Source organism: Schistocerca gregaria, chromosome 4 (genome assembly GCF_023897955.1).
Source record: "Schistocerca gregaria isolate iqSchGreg1 chromosome 4, iqSchGreg1.2, whole genome shotgun sequence".
Classification (NCBI taxonomy): domain Eukaryota; kingdom Metazoa; phylum Arthropoda; class Insecta; order Orthoptera; family Acrididae; genus Schistocerca; species Schistocerca gregaria.
Window position 1 is genome coordinate 724984170 of NC_064923.1, and position 21165 is coordinate 725005334.

The 21165-nt window shown below is 43.0% G+C and overlaps 1 protein-coding gene across 1 annotated transcript in view; it reads right to left on the minus strand.

Moving 5' to 3' along the window:
* Positions 1-1108: 1108 nt before the first annotated feature.
* The window catches only part of LOC126267884 (serine/arginine-rich splicing factor 1-like), a 127320-nt gene continuing 107263 nt past the window's right edge, over positions 1109-21165 (minus strand). The window contains exon 3 of the mRNA XM_049973194.1: positions 1109-1269. Within this exon, the coding sequence (XP_049829151.1) occupies positions 1109-1269 (161 nt within the window). The remainder of the gene's footprint in view (positions 1270-21165) is intronic.

Consider the following 21165-nt stretch of genomic DNA (forward strand, 5'->3'; position numbering starts at 1 on the left):
TTGATCCGAACGGACTAAACATCCGTCACGCATATCTATGAAGTTTTGGATAACACTTCTGTAATGAATGTTTGTAAAAGTCACTTAATCTTTCTGCTCTGATATCTGCCTTTCACTTCTGAATCGCACTGAAGATCTACGATTACCATTTGGAGAGGGTGGCTTAGAGAATCGACGTCCGTAGAGTGCGGAGTAGCAAAAATTCCTAAATCTGTTTCCAGGCTTGAAATATCAGCGAATCTTGTTTCGAATTCATTATGCAATTTTCTTAAGGGGTCTGCATAGTCTCCAGTATCTGCAGCAATGTTTGTTAATGCTGGCAGTTTAGGAAAATAATAAACGTTTCTATGCTCCAGCTGCGTTTCCGATAGCGACAGTTTCATCTCGTATGCCTTTTTGTTTTGCCACAGAAATAGATGATGAAAATATCTCCCATTGAAGTAAATTCAGTGGTCGCGAAGATCCCTGTGAAATTAGTTAAAAAGGATAAATCACATATCCATGTATCATCCGACAGTTCGGTGACACTTTATCAAAAATGGTTCAAATGGCTCTGAGCACTATGGGATTTAACTGCTATGGTCATCAGTCCCCTAGAACTTAGAACTACTTAAACCTAACTCACCTAAGGACGGCACACAACACCCAGTCATCACGAGGCGGAGAAAATCCCTAACCCCGCCGGGAATCGAGCCCGGGAACCCGAGCGCGTGTAGCGAGAACGCTACCGCACGACCACGCGCCGCGGACGGGGACACTTTTTCAATTCATTTCCGGGTATAACGGTATTTGGTGGCACAGTTGCATGAAGCGCCCCAGAACATTAGCTGTGCTGAGCCAGCGAATCTCACTGTGATAAGGTAAATGTCCATATTCACAACCGACATCGTTCAGAAACACTTTGAACAAGCGATGATTGCATGCTTTTACTCGAATAGAATTAGTAATTTTAACAACAAAGCTCATTACATTATTCAGTTTTACGGTTTTGATGATGCATCAGGCAACGTATACGGATAACCAGGATATCGTGATTTTTCATTTTCTCAGCCACTGATTTCGCCATAACTAGAGCACCGTCTGTTGCTGCGGAAGCTAGTAATTCCCACTACAGACCAAACTTCTCCATAATCGCTTCAAGTACGTCGAACACGTCTTCACCTGCTGGTGTGTCCCTCAATGGGATCAGATATAACATCTCCTCGCGAACTTCCGGCATTTGGCTTACTCTCCTAATGAAAAGTACCAGCTGTGGTGTGTCTGGAAAATCTAAAAGTCATCCAAAGACAAATAAAATACAACACTGTCTTTAGTATTTATTGACAGCTGAGCCTCAAAATCTTCTGCCAATTTATCAGTTCGGCGCATTACAGCATCTCGAGCAAATGATACGCACCGGAGCTACGGAACCAGTTGTTGGTACATCTCTTCCACCGCTGTTAAAAAGCGTGCTTTAATAAAAAATTTCAACAAATGGGTTCATGTGCACAGCTGTAGGATGAGAAATTATGTAGCTGATTTCCACAGTATTGTGTCTTCCAGGACGATCAACGTCCTGTAAATTATATGAAATATTTTTATCAAATAATATCAGTAGCCCATGCTCTCAAAACTGACATGGTAATTGCTAAAACGAAGTAGTTTCGTCTTATTATTAAGTAACTTGATTCTTTTGAAAAGCTGGCTTTCAGTTCAGTGATTATTGCCTTTCGTTCGTCGTAGACATGCTTGTCGCACTCTGCCGCGGTTTTTACTGCTTAATAACCTCTTAAATTGAATTTCTTGATATGGTTTAATTCATTGTGTCACACTAAACGTTTTACTCGACCATCGTGTTCAACATAAAGGTACAGATCCTTTCAAGCAGCGTTAAGACCAGGTGGTGCTGAGGGCCTGGTGTTCAGAGCTGCTTGCTACTCCTGCCACACCTAAACGCGCTGACAACGGCTGCGAGTCGTGGCCGATACGGCCCGCACCCCTCTCTTTCCGTTGCTCGCGCCTGTCGGCCTGTTTGCTTCTCGCGGCTTCGCGCTCCCGTTCGGCTGTGCTGAGCGACCTTGTGTTAGACGACTATGAATTCTTCTGTACTCAAAATATCTATCTCCATTCAAAAACGCCATCTGCTAATATAAAGGATTTTCGTCTCCTGCAGAAGGCTATTCGAGTACCTGTTGGAGATAAGGTTATTATTTATCGATCACACAATCATTTAAAATATCTTCTGAGATTTTTGCTTACACAACGCAATAATCTGTATGTACATCTACATCCATAGAGATACTGAGCCACCCACCGTATGGTGCGTGGCGGAGGGTACCCTGTACCAATACTAGTCATTTTCTTTCCTGTCCCACTCGCAGAGCGAGGGAAAAACGGCTCTCTACATGCCTCCGTATGAGTCCTAATTTTTCGTGGCTTATCTTCGGGGTCCTTAGGCACAGTGTACGTTGGGGGCAGTAAAATCCTTCGGTAATCAGCTTCAAATTCTGGGTCTCTAAATTTTCTCAATGGTATTTCTCGAAAAGAACGTCGTCTTTCCTCCAGAGATTCTCATTTCAGATTCAGAACCATGTCCAAAACACGTCTTTTTCGAACCTACCGGTAACAAATATAGCACCCCGCCTCTGAATTCCTTCAATGTCTTCCTTTCATCCGACCTGGTACGGATCCCAAACACTGGAGCAGTACTCAAGAATAGGTCGCACCAGTATCCTACATGCAGTCTCCTTTTCCGAGAGGCCATTCTTTCCTAAAATTCTCCCAATAAACCGAAGTCAACCATTTGCCTTAACCACCACAGTTTTCACGTGCTCGTTCCACCTCATATTGCTTTGCAACGTTACGATCAGGCGTTTTAAACAACTTGACTGTGTCAAGCAGGACACTAGCAATGCTGTATCCTAACATTATACGGGGTGGTCCATTGATAGTGACCGGGCCAAATATCTCACGAAATAAGCATCAAACGAAAAAACTACAAAGAATGAATCTCGTCTCGTTTGAAGGGGGAAACTGATGGTGCTATGGTTGGCCTACTAGATGGCGCTATCAAAGGTCAAGTGCGTTTTTTTAAAAGTAGGAACACCCATTTTTATTACATATTCGTGTAGTACGTGAACAAATATGAATTTGTAGTTGGACCACTCTTTTCGCTTTCTGACAGATGGCACTGTAAAAGTCACAAACGTATAAGTACGTGGTATCACGTAACATTCAGCCAGTGCGGACGGTATTTGCTTCGTGATACATTACCCGTGTTAAAATGGACCGTTTACCAATTGCAGAAAAAGTCGATATCTTGTTGATGTATGGGTATTGTGATCAAAATGCCCAACGCGCGTGTGCTGTGTATGATGCTCGGTATCCTGGATGACGTCATCCAAGTGTCCGGACCGTTCGCCGGATGGTTACGTTATTTACGGAAACAGGAAGTGTTCAGCTACATGTGAAACGTCAACCACGACCTGCAACAAATGATGATGCCGAAGTAGGTGTTTTAGCTGCTGTCGCGGGTAATCCGCACATCAGTAGCTGACAACTTGGGCGGGAATCGGGAATCTCAAAAACCTCTGTGTTGAGAATGCTACATCAGCATCGATAGCACCCGTACCAGGAATTGCATGGAGACGACTTTGAATGTCGTCTACAGTTCTGCCACTGGGCACAAGAGAAATTACGGGACGATGACAAATTCTTTGCACGCGTTCTATTTAGCGACGAAGCGCCATTCACCAACAGCGGTAACGTAAACCAGCACTATCTGCACCGTTGGGGAACGGAAAATGCACGATGGCTGCGACAGGTGGAACATCGGCGACCTTGGCGGGTTAATGTATGGTGCGGCATTATGGGAGGAAGGATAATTGGCCTCCATTTTATCGATGCCAATCTAAATGGTGCAATGTATACTGATTTCCTACTTAATGTTGTACCGATGTTTCACTGCATTACAGAATGGCGATGTACTTCCAACATGAAGGATGTGCGGCACATAGCTCGCGTGCGGTTGAAGCGGTATTGAATAGCATATTTGATGACACGTGGATTGGTCGTCGAAACACCATACCATGACCCAGACGTTCACCAGATCTGACGTCTCCGGATTTCTTTCTGTGGGGAAAGTTGAAGGATATTTGCTATCGTGATCCACCGACAACGTCTGACAACATGCAATGCATGTGCGAACATTACGGAAGGAGAACTACTCGCTGCTGAGAGGAATGTCGTTACACGTATTGCCAAATGCACTGAGGTTGACGGACATCGTTTTGAGCATTTATTGCATTAATGTAGTATTTACAGGTAATCACGATGTAACAGCATGCGTTCTCAGAAATGATAAGTTCACAAACCTACATGTATCACATTGGAACAAGTGAAATAAAGTGTTCAAACGTACCTACGTTCTGTATTTTAATTTAAAAAACCTACCTGTTACCTACTGTTCGTCTAAAACTGTCAGCCATATGTTTGTGACTATTATCACAAAGCGATAAAAGTGGTCCAACTAAAACATCCATATTTCTTTACGTACTACAAGAATATGTAATACAAATTGGGTTACTATTTTTTAAAAAAACGCAGTTGATATGCGTTTGACCTATGGCAGCGTCATCTAGCGGGCCAACTATAGCGCCATCTGGTTTCCCCCTTCAAGCTAGACTAGTTTCGTTCTTTGTAGTTTCTTCGTTTGACGCTTATGTCGTGAGATATTTGATCCGGTCACGATCAATGGACCACCCTGTATGCCTCCGTAAGAGCCCTAATTTTTCGTGCTTTATCGTCGTGGTCCTTAGGCGCAATGTATGTTGGCGACAGTAAAATCGCTCAGTCACCACCTTAAAATGCTGGTTCTCTAAATTTCCTCAATAGCGTTTCTCGAAAAGAACGTCGCCTTTTCTCCAGGAATTCCCAAACAATGTCCCTAACACTTACGTCTTGTTCGAGCTTCCCGGTAACAAATCTAGCCTCTGAATTCCTTCGATGTCTTCCTCTCTTCCGGCCTGGTACGGATCCCAACACTCGAGCAGTACTGAAGAATAGGTCGCACCAGTGTCCTACATGCAGTCTCCTTTTCCGATTGGCCACTCTTTCCTAAAATTCTCCCAGTAAACCGAAGTCGACCAATCGCCTTCCCTACCACAGTTCTCACATGGTCTTTCAATCTCATATTGATTTGCAACGTTACGCTCAGACTTTTAAAGGACTCGACTGTTTCATGCAGGACACTAGAAATACTGTATCCTGACATTATAAGTTAGATCTTCCAAGACATCCCCATTAACTTACATTTCTCCACATCTAAGGCTAGCTGCCATTCATCACACCAACGGGAAATTTTGTCTAAGTCGTCCTTTATCTTCTTCGGCATCTTACTGTACACCAAGGTGTCATCAGCAAACAACCGCAGATTGTCCGCCAAATCATTAATGTATATACAGAACAAAACTAATCAAAATAGAGATAACTTTTTACCCAGACATCAACATCGCCTTGTCAGGAACATCGACAAAGACAAAATGAATTCCATGCAGTGTACCACTCACCGTGAAAAATGTGCAGCGTCTCTACATTGTAACCAGTATGCAGGAAAAGGATCACAGCTGATGGACGGACTTTGGCAACAGGTTCTGCAAGCACTGCACGAACCGTAATCGGTGAAGTTGATTGTCTAAACAGGGCCGACCACGGGGTGCCGAACTTCACAGGCGCAGCGTGCGAGGGCCACGGGCCTGGCTTCTCACTCGCCTTTCTTCGGTCGCTGTCGGAGGTACCCGGAACAGCGCAATATTCCATTTAGCATGGGAAGTGCGGCCATTTGCGGTCGGCACAACTCTTTGAGTTCGGCAGAATCGTGCTGTCAGCGCTGTTTATCCTCGGCTGTTTCTTTGTAGTATGACGTACGTTCACAGGTGCAAACGCCGTTTGCACAAAAAGAGGCAGCTACCGATTTGTCGTTGCAATCCTTTAAAACGAATGGCAATGACAGAAGAGAGGTAGGATAATTCAATTCGCACAACGACATGGACTGCATATTTGCTATGAAACGACATTACAATGCCACACAGAATTTTCAGGTTTAGTTGACAATGAAAGAGCAAAAAATTACTACGGCCGACAGACCGGATTCATTGTTCTGTACATAAAAAAGCAGTCTGTGCTAAATTTGCAGGCTTGGAGCACGTGAAGAAATAGGTCGTACGAAAAGTAAAATTTCTGAAATCGTGCGCATTATTCCACTGTCAGTTGCAACTGACTTCAGTGTAACTGAACGGATAATACTTGATGTGCACTACTGGCCATTAAAAGTGCTACACCACGAAGATGACGTGCTGCAGACGCAAAATTTAACCTACAGGAAGAAGATGCTGTGATATGCAAATAATTAGCTTTTCAGAGCATTAAGACAACGTTAACGCTGGTGCCGACACCTACAACGTACTGACATGAGGAAAGTTTCCAACCGATTTCTCATACACAAACAGCAGTTGACCGGCGTTGCCTGGTGAAACGTTGCTCTGATGCCTCGTGTAACAAGCAGAAATGCGTACCATCGCGTTTCCGACTTTGGTAAAGGTCGGATTGTAGCCTATCGCGATTGCGGTTTATCGTATCGCGACATTGCTGTTCGCGTTGGTCGAGATCCAATGACCGTTAGCAGAATATGGAATCGGTGGGTTCAGGAAGGTAATACTGAACGGCGAGCTGGATCCAACGGCCTCGTATCGCAAGTAGTCGAGATGACAGGCATCTTATCCGCATGGCTGTAACGGATCGTGCAGCCACGTCTCGATCCCAGAGTCAAGAGATGGGGACGTTTGCAAGACAACAACCATCTGCACGAACAGTTCGACGACGTTTGCAACAGCATGGACTATCAGCTCGGAGACCATGGCTGTGATTACCCTTGACGCTGCATCACAGACAGGAGCGCCTGCGATGATGTACTGAACGATGAAAGTGGGTGCACGAGTGGCAAAACGTCATTTTTTTTTTACAGCATCATGATGGTCGCATCCGTGTTTGGCGATATCGCGGTGAACGCACACTGGAAGCGTGTATTCGTCATCGCCATACTGGCGTATCACCCGGCGTGAAGGTATGGGGTGCCATTGGTTACACGTCTCGGTCACCTCTTGTTCGCATTGACGGTACTTTGAACAGTGGACGTTACATTTAAGATGTGTTACGACCCTTGGCTCAACCCTGCATTAGATCCCTGCGAAACCCTACACTTCAGCAGTATAATGAACTACCGCATGTTGCAGGTCCTGTACGGGTCTTTCTGCATACAGAAAATGTTCGACTGCTGCCCTGGCCAACACATTCTCCAGATCTCTCACCAACTGGAAACGTCTGGTAAATGGTGGCCGAGCAACTGGCTCGACACAGTACGCCAGTCACTACCCTTGATGAACTGTGGTATTGTGTTGAAGCTGCATGGGCAGCTTTACCTGCACACGCCATCGAAGCTCTGTTTGACTCAATACCCAGGCGTATCAAGGCCGTTATTACGGCCGGAGGTGGTTGTTCTGGGGATTGATTTCTCAGGATGAATGCACCCAAATTGCGTAAAAATGTAATTACATGTCAGTTCTAGTATAACATATTTGTCCAATGAATACCCGTTTATGATCTGCATTTCTTCTTGGTGTAGCAATTTTAATGGCCAGTAGTGTATTACTGCAAAGTACCCGATTAAGTTCAGGAGCATGCCTGGAGGGATTTTTTGATTTAAAACTCGCTGTTGTTGAATTTATGAAGGAAAAAGGAGTACAAGAAGGAAAATTAGAACATCCGGAATTGATTGCAGACCTCGCATTTTAAGTGTACTTGGCTGCACACTGCGCACAGTAAGACATTGAAAGATCACTTCTGATTTGATGGGGATGCATTTGAAAGGAAAATCTCTTTGTAGAACGGACGGATGATGGCTAATACAGTACACTTCCCTAACCTCACTGATGTTAAAGGAAACACGAAGTGTGAAGAATTCATAACGGCTTTTCAAGAATTACAAAGATTTGGAGAATAGTATCAATCGGACATCTGTTTTCGTGTTGCCTTTGAGCTTGTTTGCCGTTTCAGTTGAGAACGCCCCTGTGGATATCCTGAGGTACCTGATTGACTTACAAGGTAATTCCAGTTTTATTGACAAATCTTTTTACCCTAAAACTGAACAGGACGTTTACATTGCTTTCCATAGCTAGAATTTTCACGTCTCCATGATGACACTGCGAAAGTGCCACAATATTTCGATCAACATGTCTGTGTGAAAGATTTTTTTCCAATTATGAAACTAAATTAGTCATGATATGTTCAACTTGCGTGGGAAACTCTCTGAAATTGTCTGTGTCTGTCACTATTCCGTCATTTTGTACCGGATAAAATTATATTATGTCTGCAGTACGCCAAAAATAAGTAATACTGAAAGTTTGTTTTGTTTGTAACTTACGTTGTTGAGAAACGTAATTATAAAGGCAAATACTATGCAGTGCGACTGTACTGCCATTAAATGCGGCACGCTCGTAGTATTCTCCTCTTCCCCCTCCACGCACTCAGACAGCGTGGCCCGGCGGTGGGGGAAACGCGAAGAGAGAGTGCGTGCTTTAGCACTCGTCCCTGGGCACGGAGGGCGAGCCGAAATTTTGGCCACCCCTGGTTTACAATATCTAGACTATGTTATCGAGTCTCACAGCATTACACATTACTATACGCAGAAGTATAACAAATCTAGTTGCGTGTTGAAATGAGCATATGGCAAAGGCTTTGAGTGTTTATTAGCTTTTTCTCGGAATTTGTTGGAATCATATAGTAAGTTACTATGACGTTCCTATGACGTCTTCCTCTAAGACTGAGCCACACTAAGGTCTCTTTAAGGATGTCGGTTTGCTTCTAATATATTCTTTTACAACGATACTGTCAACGTGTTAAGGCGACAGGAACTAAATACTAGTGCGTATATACACCGAGTCAAATATATGTTCAACATCAGATTTGTAATTATTTTGCCATTTTCCCCATTTATGTTGCTATTTAGATGATACAACGAGTGCAGTGTTTATCTAAAATGCATGAATAGTAATTAGACTAGTTCTATTGAAGCATTGAAATACGTATTCACAGTCTGCTGAAAGAACTACAGTTTCAATCTCGTAGAACGTTTCTTCTGGTTAATATTTTTTTCTTTTTAGTTTTTTCCTCTTGTCAGATAACACAGCTGAATTCCAACCAAGGAGATAGCTGAAAATATAAAATTATTTATGGAGAAGGACAGAGAAGAAACTAGGGATGCGTTTTAAAAACGCATTGTCTGTAGTCGAAATATTATACTCGTATGTTACCTTCGTCCTAAAAGTGTAGCGGAAAAGTAGATTTACTGTAGGTTCGATTATTATTGAATTAAGTCATGTAGAATTCGAAGTTCAATTACTAATTTTCGAATTTCATAACATATTTTGCTGCCATGACATTTTGTTGCCATGATATTTTTTATTGGCTGTTTATCTAAAAAAATTATCAGTAGTAAGCGAACAGTTTCCTACAGGCATCGCAGTATGTGTCCTTCGTTAGCGAACCTCCTTTTCGATTGGATCTTGAACAACTTAAAAGATGACAGAACAATTACATTGACAGTATCATATCAGCTGTCTGATGAGGCATTAACTGTTGTTGTTGTTATTGTTGTGGTCTTCACTCCAGAGACTGGTTTGATGCAGCTCTCCATGCTACTCTATCTTGCCCAAGCTTCTTCATCTCCCAGTACCTATTGCAGCCTATAACTTTCTGAATCTATTTAGTGTATTCATCTCTTGGTCTACCTCTACGATTTTTGCCCTCCACGCTGCCCTCCAATACTAAACTGGTGATCCTTCGATGCCTCAGAATATGTACTACCAACAGATCACTTCTTCTAGTCAAGTTGTGCCACAAATTTCTCTTCTCCCCAATTCTATTCAGTACCTCCTCGTCACTTACGCGATCTACCTATCTAATCTTGAGCACCACATTTCGGAAGCTTCAATTCTCTTCTTGTTAAACTATTTATCGTCCACGTTTCACTTACATACATGGCTACACTCCATAAACATACTTTCAGAAACGACTTCCGGACACTTAAATCTATACTTGACGTTAACAAATTCACCCCACCATCATCAATTATTTCGCTCCCAAATAGCAAAACTCTTCAGTATTCTTAGTGTCTCATTTCCTAATCTAATTCCCTCAGCATCACCCGATTTAATTCGACTACATTCCATTATTCTCGTTTTGCTTTTCTTGATGTTCATCTTATATCCTCCTTTCAAGCCACTGTCCATTCCGTTCAGCTGCTCTTCCAGGTCTTTTGCTGTCTCTGACAGAATTACAATGTCTTCGGCGAACCTCAAAGTTGTTATTTCTTCTTCATGAATTTTAATTCCTCCTCCGATTTTTTCTTTTGTTTCCTTTACTGCTTGGTCAATATACAGACTGAGTAACATCGGGGATAGGCTACAAACCTGTTTCACTCCCTTCCCAACCACTGCTTCCCTTTCATACCACTCGACTCTTATAACTGCCATCTGGTTTCTGTACAAATTGTAAAAAGCCTTTCACTCCCTGTAGTTTACCACTGCCAACTTCAAAATTTGAAAGAGAGTATTCCAGTCAACATTCTCTAAAGCTTTCTCTAAGTCTACAAATGCCAGAAACGTAGGATTGCCTTTCCTTGATCTTCCTTATAACATAAGTCGTAGGGTCAGTATTGCCTCAAATGTTCCAACATTTTTAAGGAATCCAAACTGTTCTTCCCCGAGGTCGGCTTCTACCAGTTTTTCCATTCGTCTGTAAAGAATTCGTGTTAGTATTTTGTAGCCGTTGCTTATTAAACTGATAGGCATTAATTGTACCCGAGAAAAACTGGAACGACTTATAAGCTGTGTGTTCTAAGAGTCACAAGACACTTTTTCTCTGATGTTTCGGAAGATTTTTTCAGCTTTATAGTGGCAATGTGCAGTGAAATCATCCCAAACGAAGACTTTTCAAGTAGTGGTGGCACGATAGACGTAGATATGATACTAATTAAAAATATTTAAACTGTTATTTTATCTGACCTGTCGATAAAATGGCCTCTTTTCAGGCAGTTATTGTAATGCTACCTTATACTGGCACCTATATGGATTGTATAAATGTTTAGAATTGAAATACCTCCCTGTAACAAATCTAGAAGCTGGTCCTGAATTGCTGCCCTTTAATCCAGCCTGGTGGTGATCTCAGTTACTCAAGCAGTTTTCACTAGTGTGAGCTGAACTACACTTTCCTAAAGTTCTCCCAATAAACCTATGTCGACCATTCGCCTTCCCTACTAACGTCGATACGTGCTCGTTGCATTTCATTTCCACTGTCCACTTTACAGCACCTCAAGCATCGCTCAGAACTGGCTACAGGAATGTCACGCTTGTGAGAAGCTGCTCTACCATTGTGCCCTATTCTCTTTAAAACCATGCATACAGTCATTCGGGTGCCGATAAAAACGCCGTTGAGCACCCCACAAAGCAAAATCATCATCACCAATGCAGTCATTGTGCTAGCTGGGCATCTGGTAGCACTTTGGAACTCACGACTGATTCGCTGACTTATATTCAGGACCAACCTGTGTAATGCACAGCGGCTCCTGTCTTGATTGAGCAACGGTTGTTCCTGAGCGTTTCCACTTCACAATCGCATCATCAACAGTCAACTTGAAGCGATGAAGAAACCCTGATGGATTTGTTACTCACGTGATCTAAAATGATTAGTCAACGTTTGAAGCCACCGACTTTTCGTGATCAACCTACTTTAGGGTTATTGCTTCCGTATTGACGACATAGGAATCCCGTCTTGTTTTGTAATAGCGGGTGCGCCTCTCTCGACACATAGTGTACAATTCCACGTTATACAGATACAGAATACTTTTCATCAGATAGAGTGTTGATTCTGATAAATAAACAAGAAAGTAACTGTGCTTTAGCGATATAAATGTCCCAGCATACCAACCGCTCTGAAATTCGCTTCATACCACAACAATTAAATTTTTCTGTACTGCGCAAGAGGGAGTAATGAGCTGTGTGAATTACATCATAGTTTGTAATAGATTTTACATTTGTTCATCATGTGAAACACAAAAAATGAGAAACGATATCCTATTCCTTGAATGACAATAATTTGTGTCCACGGCTGTTGTTAGTGGTATTAAAGGATTCTTGTATTCTTGATTCTGCTGCATTTTTGCCTGTGTAACCACTTTCAAGCGTCAAATGTAATCCTTCGAACGGACGTATTTGGGCTACAGTAAAATCTTTCATCTAGTCATACATTGTTAAAATGCAGTGGAGTGACCGAAATTTAAAATTAACAACATGACATCAAGTGTTGCCTGAAAATCTCTATCGTAACGTAAGACTAAGGGAATGCACTGTTAAAGTAGTCAGTGATACGTTACATAAGAGCTGTTTTCGAAACATCTGGATGTCATGCTGTTAATTATAAAATCTGGTGAACCCACTGCATTTTACAGCGAATGACCAACTGCAACCTAAATGTATCCGTTTCACGTTTACATCTATACACCGCAGAGTCAAAACTGTGCAACAATGATGACCGTGAAATAAAAGTATATTTTAATACTATTAATGAGAGCCACTGTGCGATTGGTTGTAGATCCGAAAATTAGTTACGGTTGCGGATTACATTCCAACTAAAATACAATAAACTTCATCCGAAATCATGTTAAAAGCTTTCTGTGAAACTTATTTTGGGTATTCCATTCAGAAATGCGAAAGCATATTTGATCTCTTTCAAAGCAACAAATAATCCAGAGCAAACAGAGAGCTGTATGACGGATACAGGAATTAGTGACCACAACGTCGGTATAACGAGACTGAACACCGTAACATCCATACCCACCAAAAATAAGCGCAATATGTATCTGTTCAAAAATGGAGCTAAAAATTTGTTTATAAAAAATCCGATTGAATCCTCTTAACATACAATCTCGACTCCTTCCAATTTGACTATCTCAGCGTAGACCACATGTGGCTTGAATTCAAGGGAACAGAGTCGACAACAACTGAGAGATTTATGTATAGCCGGCCGCGGTAGCCGTGCGGTTCTGGGGCTGCAGTCCGGAACCGCGGGGCTGCTACGGTCGCTGGTTCGAATCCTGCCTCGGGCATGGGTGTGTGTGATGTCCTTAGGTTAGTTAGGTTTAAGTAGTTCTAAATTCTAGGGGACTTATGACCTAAGATGTTGAGTCCCATAGTGCTCAGAGCCATTTGAACCATTTATCTATAAAACTATATGAAGACAAGTCATTGTTTAACGCTGTTACCAAAAAAATGGTTCAAGTGGTTCCCAGCACTATGGGACTTAACATCTGTGGTCATCAGTCCCCTAGAACTTAGGACTACTTAAACCTAACTAACCTAAGGACATCACACACATCCTTGCCCGAGGCAGGATTCGAACCAGCGACCGTAGCAGTCGCGCGGTTCCGGACTGCGCGCCTTGAATCGCTAGACCACCGCGGCGGCGCTGTTACCAAAATCTCGAATAGTAACTGACCAATTTGGTTCAGATTTATACACGATACTGTAATGAACTTTCGGACGCACACAATCTATATATTTTTAACATATGCACTACACAAATATACTGCAATGTATAAATGACGAACGTTGTTCCCAAAAGTCTCAAAAAGTTCATAGCCGATTCACTTGGAATTTTTATACAGCACTCTAATCAACATTCTGACGGATATACATACATGGACAGAAGGCTTACAAAAAATATCGAAAAATTATTGCTCGATGTACTTCAAAATTTTACATGAAAATGTTGCCAAAATTCAGATGGACATAGGATGGTATATTTCTTTAAAAAAAAAAAGAGTGTACGGTTTGCCGTTAAAGCCACCCTGGGTGAAAAACTGTAATCCTGTGCTTTGCAGTGGAAATGTGCAGTTTTTTTTTCTTTTCCGCATCGATATCAGGACATTTAAATGATTAGACAAATTTTTTCTTCCATACATGTTCTTTCTCATTGAACAAAACAACGGAGTTACGTTTGTTTTCTTCATTGGAGTCGATTTTCACAGAAAACAGAAAAGTTGTATTAATGACTTATTGGTTAATAATTAGAATAATGCTGTGTACTCTGAATTCAGGATAACGGCATTCAAGGCTTAAGTTCAGAGAGAGTGGGGAAGAGGAGATGCATAGAGGAGGAGGAATGAGGAGACGGCAAGGGAGAGGAGGGAGAAGTAGATTAGGACATATACCCAATACCCATACATACACTGAAGCGGCAAAGAAATTCGGATAGGCATGCGTATTCAAATAGAGATATATAAACAGGCAGAACACGGCGATGCGGTCGCTGACACCTGTATAAGACAACAACAAGTGTCTGGCACAGTTTTTAGGTCGGTTACCGTTGCTACAATGCCAGGTTATCAAGATTTAAGCTAGTTTGAACTTAGTGTTACAATCGATGCACGAGCTACGGCACACAGCACCTCCGAGGTAGCGGTGAAGTGGCGATTTTCCCGTGCTACCATTTCACGAGTGTATCGTGAATAGCAGGAATCCGGTGAAACATCAAATTTCCTGCAAGAACGGGACCAAGGGCGACTAAAGAGAATTGTTCAACGTGACAGAAGTGCAACTCTTCCGTAAATTACTGCAGATTTCAATGCTGAGCCATCAACAAGTGTCAGTGTGCGAACCATTCAACGAAACATCATCGATATCTGCTTTCGCAGAGCCGAAAGCCCACTGTCTATGCTTGATGACTGCATGACACAAAGCTTTACGCCTCGCCTGGGCCCGTCAATACTGACATTGGACTGTTGAGCACTGGAAACACATTGCCTGGTCGAGCGAGTCTCGTTTAAAATTGTATCGAGAGGATGAACGTGTAGGTTACGGAGATAACCTCATGAATACATGGACCCTGCATATCAGCAGGGGACTTTTCAAGCTGGTGGAGGCTCTGTAATGATGTGGGGTGTGTGCATTTGGAGTGATACCGGAGCCCTGATAGGTTTAGATACGACTCTGGCAGGTGATACGCCATGTAAGCATCCTGTCTGACCACCTGCATCCATTCATGTCCACTGTGCATTCCGGAGAACTTGGGCAATTCCAGCAGAACAATGCGACAACTGACATGTTCAGAATGGCTACAGAGTGGCTCCAGGAACACTCTTCTAACTCCAAACAGTTCCGCTGGCCACCAAACTACCCAGATATGGACATTATAGAGCATACCTGAGATACCTTGTAACGTGCTGCTCAGAAGAGATATCCACCACCTCGTAGTCTTACGGATTAATGGACAGCCCTGCAGGGTTCGTGGTGTCATTGCCTTCCAGCACTACTTCAGACATTAGTTGAGTCCATGCCACGTCGTGCTGCGGCACTTCTGGGTGCTCGCTGGGGCCCTACACGATATTAGGCAGGTGCACCAGTTTCTTTGGCTCTTCTGTGTATTTAACAATTCCGAATCATTGCCAGTCCGCTTGTACCAATAAATTCTTAACCGACGGAAGTGATGCCCCATGGTACATAAAACAGGTCAAAACACTGCTGAATCAACGAAACAAGCGTGCCAAATGTGAACATACGCATTGTCTTCAAGATTCGGAAAGTTTTACGGTAGCTCAAAATTTAGGGCGGAATTCAATGCGAGATGCTTTTAATAATTTTCTGAATGAAACTCTGTCTGTAAATCTGGCAGAAAATCCAATGAGATTCTGGTCGTATGTAACGTGCATCAGCGGCAAGACACAATACGTTCACTGCGCGATGGCGATCGTATTGTTACGGATGACAGAGCCACAAACGCGGAATACTGAGTAAGGTTATTCGAAATTCCTTCAGCAAAGAACACGAAGCAAATATTTGAGAATTCGAATAAAAATCAGCTGCTTAAGAGTGACTTCGAAGTAAATACCCACGGTCTAGCGAAACAGCTCAAATGACTTAGTAAATTCTAGTCTTCCCGTCCAGATTGTATAGCTATTAGGCTCCTTTTGGAGTGTACTGATACAACAGCTCCGTATCTAGTAGTCACATACAGCCGTTCCCTCGATGAAGGATCCACCACCTAAAGACTAGAATTTTGCACACTTCAGATCGTTATGCAACAAAGAAAATAGAAACAATCCTCTGAATTACAACGCATATCTCTGTCGATTTGCAGTAGAATTCTGGAACAAATACCATGTTCAAACATTACAAATTACCTCGAAGAAAACGATCTATTGGCATTTACTGAGCACACTCTCAGAAATATCGCTAATGTGCAACATAACTAGCTCTTTATTTTCATGAACCAAAGAGTACTGTCGACAGGGGATCCCACATTGATTCCACATTTCTAGATTTCCAGAAGGCTTCAGATGCCGATCCTCACAAGTGACTTCTAAAGAGATTGCGTGCCTTTGCAGTATCGTCTAAGTTCTGTGATCAGATACGTAATTTCCTCTCAGAAAGGCCACAATCGTAGAAAATAACTGAAAGTTATCGATTAAAACTGAAGTGATATCTGGAGGTCCCCAAGGAAATGTTACAGGCCCTCTACAGTTCCTAATCTACACTCCTGGAAATTGAAATAAGAACACCGTGAATTCATTGTCCCAGGAAGGGGAAACTTTATTGACACATTCCTGGGGTCAGATACAACACATGATCACACTGACAGAACCACAGGCACATAGACACACGCAACAGAGCATGCACAATGTCGGCACTAGTACAGTGTATATCCACCTTTAGCAGCAATGCAGGCTGCTATTCTCCCATGGAGACGTTCGTAGAGATGCTGGATGTAGTCCTGTGGAACGGCTTGCCATGCCATTTCCACCTGGCGCCTCAGTTGGACCAGCGTTCGTGCTGGACGTGCAGACCGCGTGAGACGACGCTTCATCCAGTCCCAAACATGCTCAATGGGGGACAGATCCGGAGACCTTGCTGGCCAGAGTAGTTGACTTACACCTTCTAGAGCACGTTGGGTGGCACGGGATACATGCGGACGTGCATTGTCCTGTTGGAACAGCAAGTTCCCTTGCCGGTCTAGGAATGGTAGAACGATGGGTTCGATGACGGTTTGGATGTACCGTGCACTATTCAGTGTCCCCTCGACGATCACCAGAGGTGTATGGCCAGTGTAGGAGATCGCTCCCCACACCATGATGCCGGGTGTTGGCCCTGTGTGCCTCGGTCGTATGCAGTCCTGATTGTGGCGCTCACCTGCACGGCGCCAAACACGCATACGACCATCATTGGCACCAAGGCAGAAGCGACTCTCATCGCTGAAGACGACACGTCTCCATTCGTCCCTCCATTCACGCCTGTCGCGACACCACTGGAGGCGGGCTGCACAATGTTCGGGCGTGAGCGGAAGACGGCCCAACGGTGTGCGGGACCGTAGCCCAGCTTCATGGAGACGGTTGCGAATGGTCCTCGCCGATACCCCAGGAGCAACAGTGTCCCTAATTTGCTGGGAAGTGGAGGTGCGGTCCCCTACGGTACTGCGTAGGATCCTACGGTCTTGGCGTGCATCCGTGCGTCGCTGCGGTCCGGTCCCAGGTCGACGGGCACGTGCAACTTCCGCCGACCACTGGCGACAACATCGATGTACTGTGGAGACCTCACGCCCCACGTGTTGAGCAATTCGGCGGTACGTCCACCCGGCCTCCCGCATGCCCACTATACGCCCTCGCTCAAAGTTCGTCAACTGCACATACGGTTCACGTCCACGCTGTCGCGGCATGCTACCAGTGATAAAGACTGCGATGGAGCTCCGTATGCCACGGCAAACTGGCTGACACTGACGGCGGCGGTGCACAAACGCTGCGCAGCTAGCGCCATTCGACGGCCAACACCGCGGTTCCTGGTGTGTCCGCTGTGCCGTGCGTGTGATCATTGCTTGTACAGCCCTCTCGCAGTGTCCGGAGCAAGTATGGTGGGTCTGACACACCGGTATCAATGTGTTCTTTTTTCCATTTCCAGGACTGTACATAAATGAGTTAAGAGACAATCTGAGCGGCCTTCTTACAGTGTCTGCAGATGATACACTCATTTACATTCTAGTAATGTCATTAGAAAATCAAAACCAATAGCAAAACGATATCCGTATAGTGCGAAAAGTGACAATTGATTGTAAATAATGAAAATTGTGACGTCATCGACACGAGTACGACAATATACGTGTTAAATTTCGCTCACAAGACAAGTCGCAAATCTACAAACAGTAAATTCATCCAATTACCTACATACTACAATTACGAACAACTTAAATTGGGACGATCGCATGTATAATGTTGTAGATTAAGGCGATCCAATGACTGCGCTTTAATGGCAGCGCACTTACAAGACGCAACAGGTCTACTAAAGAGACTGCCTACAGTGCGCTTGTCCGTGCTCTACTAGAGTACTGCTGTACGGAAACCTTACCAGACAGTACTGTCGGAGGACATCGGAAAAGTTCAATGAAGGACAGCTCAATTTGTACTCTCGCGAAATAAGAGTGAGAGAGTTTCATTGATAGGAAACGCGAGTTGCGGAGGCCATTATTAAAACAATGGCGTCTTTTGCTGCTGTGAAATAATTTCACAAAATTTCAATCATATCATTTCCTCCAGTAGCGAAATTGCCCTGTTGACTCACATATAAGAAGGTAGAGTTGATCATCGTAATAAAGTGAGAGAAGTCAGAGTCAGAAGGGAAAGATTTAAGTTTTCATCTTTCCCGCGCGCTATTACATAGCGCAACGATAGAGAAATAGTCTGAATGCAGTTCAATGAACTATCTGCCAGCTCCAAGTGTAGTAGGGTAGTCGTGGAGATGTAGATGAATGAAGCTTGTGAGGTTTCATTGCACACGGAGAAAGCACAGAAAAAGTTTTAATTGACGACTCCGGACTATCTGCCAACGGAAATGATGCTCACCACGGAGTTCAAAAGTTTAATGGAGTCGTTATCCGGGAGGCACAAGCTATTCTGTGAATACTAAGTAGATTAGTTATATTTACAAGAAAAGCTCTGTATTGTTATTCAAACACGCTTTTTTCAGCGTCGTACAAAGTAAATGTGTTGTCATATTAATGTGAAGTTAAAATGTGTCACTCACTCAGAGTTACTTTAGATTACGCAAGACAAGAAAGGAAGATCAGTGTTTACAGCCCCTATTAGTGACGGAGTAGAGTACGTTTCTTCTTTTTTAATCTTCAAATGGACTTCCCCGCGACTGTACGCGAACCGAAACAAACCAAAATGTGGACGGCCGAACTGTTCAGATCTAATTAGCATTCTTTAATAAATTGTGGGAATAAACACAGCAGAATATGGAGAAAGTTACTGCATTCTTAGGACACTATGTTCCAGCATTAGTTCAGAAACATATCCTGACATATTCCTCTCTGATTGTGTTGCAAGCTTCCCCTGTCGTTTCACGGGGCGAGAATACAGATGGAAAATGACCAGCTTGACCAAACGTTATCAAAAATATATTCCAGCTTTTCCATTCCTGGGATAATGATTAAAGTTCCATCCACAAATCAGCTATTTACTTGTGTTTTAAGTGCAATGGGTCAAATGGCTCTGAGCACTATGGGACTTAACATCTGAGGTCATCAGTTCCCTTAAACCTAACTAACCTAAGGACATCACAGACATCGATGCCCGAAGCAGCACTCGAACCTGCGACCGTAGCAACTGCGTGGTTACGGACTGAAGCACCTAGAACCGCTCGACCACAGCGGCCGGCTGTTTTCAGAACAGAATATAGCCATTCCTATAGATTAAGAACGGCGTGATTGCAAAATGGCGTTCGTTTCTGGTCTTTTCAAGTGGAGATCGTAACAAAACATGCCATATTACAGAATTTGAGAAAGATCGATTCCTTGGCACGAAGGCACGGAAGACAGATAGTATTATCGAGATAACAGATCACGGAATAGAATTTTTTTTAAGTCGAGAGACGTAAAGACCAGATGGGATACTTGTAAGTTTTTATAAATATTATGCGAAAGAAGTCGCTCCACATGTAGCAGTGGTTTATCGTAGTTTGCCGGAGAAACGAAGGACACCTAGCTACGGGAGAGCAGCACATGTCATTCCAGTTTCCAAGAAAGATCGTAGAACAGATGCACATAATTGACGGGGTTAAAGCTGAAGTGGTGTAAATCACGTTCTTAAAATTATTGACTTAAGTGCTGCAGTAAAATTTTGAAATATAGTTCTGTTGAATGGAAGAATGGTGTAACTCACATTATTGTTCTTACCCCCATAGATGGCGTTAGCAGTTTCACTTGTGAATGAAACGGCCGCTTTGTTTACAGGCATTGCGGTGCAAGTCTGACTTACGCCATTATTCCTCTAAGTGCTTCTAAGGTGTGCTTTCGTACTGTGTAGTTTACGTGTTTTGGTGAAGATGGATCCTCAATTTGATGAAGACACAAGTAGTGAACCCAGTATATTGGAAAATGCAGGATCTAGTGATGATTATGATCCTTCAGAGATTGAAATGTTTGGTTCTTCAGGTAAGTTAAACTCACGTTGTCCATTATTTGGCCGATTACGTTAGTAACACATTATCATGTCTTTGAAGTTTAACAATGACTGGCCTATAAATAGCAAACGTGGTGCGCGAGCTAAACGATGTAGCATAATTTCTGCAAAACAATTCGTAAAAATAATAATAGTCTTGATACACAACCTCAAAAAGTCGTAGCATAACATTCGGAAAATAATTATGCGTGTTTGTTTGGTTCTAGAGGAAGAAGTGGAAATAACACAACATGAATTACCAAATCGAAGTAGAAATAGGCAAAAAAGGGGGAGTACGAAGCAGGAAAGAAAGAAAAAAGAAATTTGGGTCAGGCATATGAAACTAAGGAAGGGAGAAAGGTTCCTGAAAAGACGTTCTCACACATAAATTGTAACTGCAGATTAAAATGTATAGATAAGATATCAGAAGTGCACGCAGAAGTTAATTCGAAACATTTTGGAATTTAGGTTCTTTTTCCTGTCAGAATGCTTTTCTATGTGGGTTAATTAAGCAAATAAGTCCTCAACACAGGCGTCCTACAGGTGGGTCAAGATAGCCAAAGTCATTCAGCAATCAGTTTTATATTCAAGTT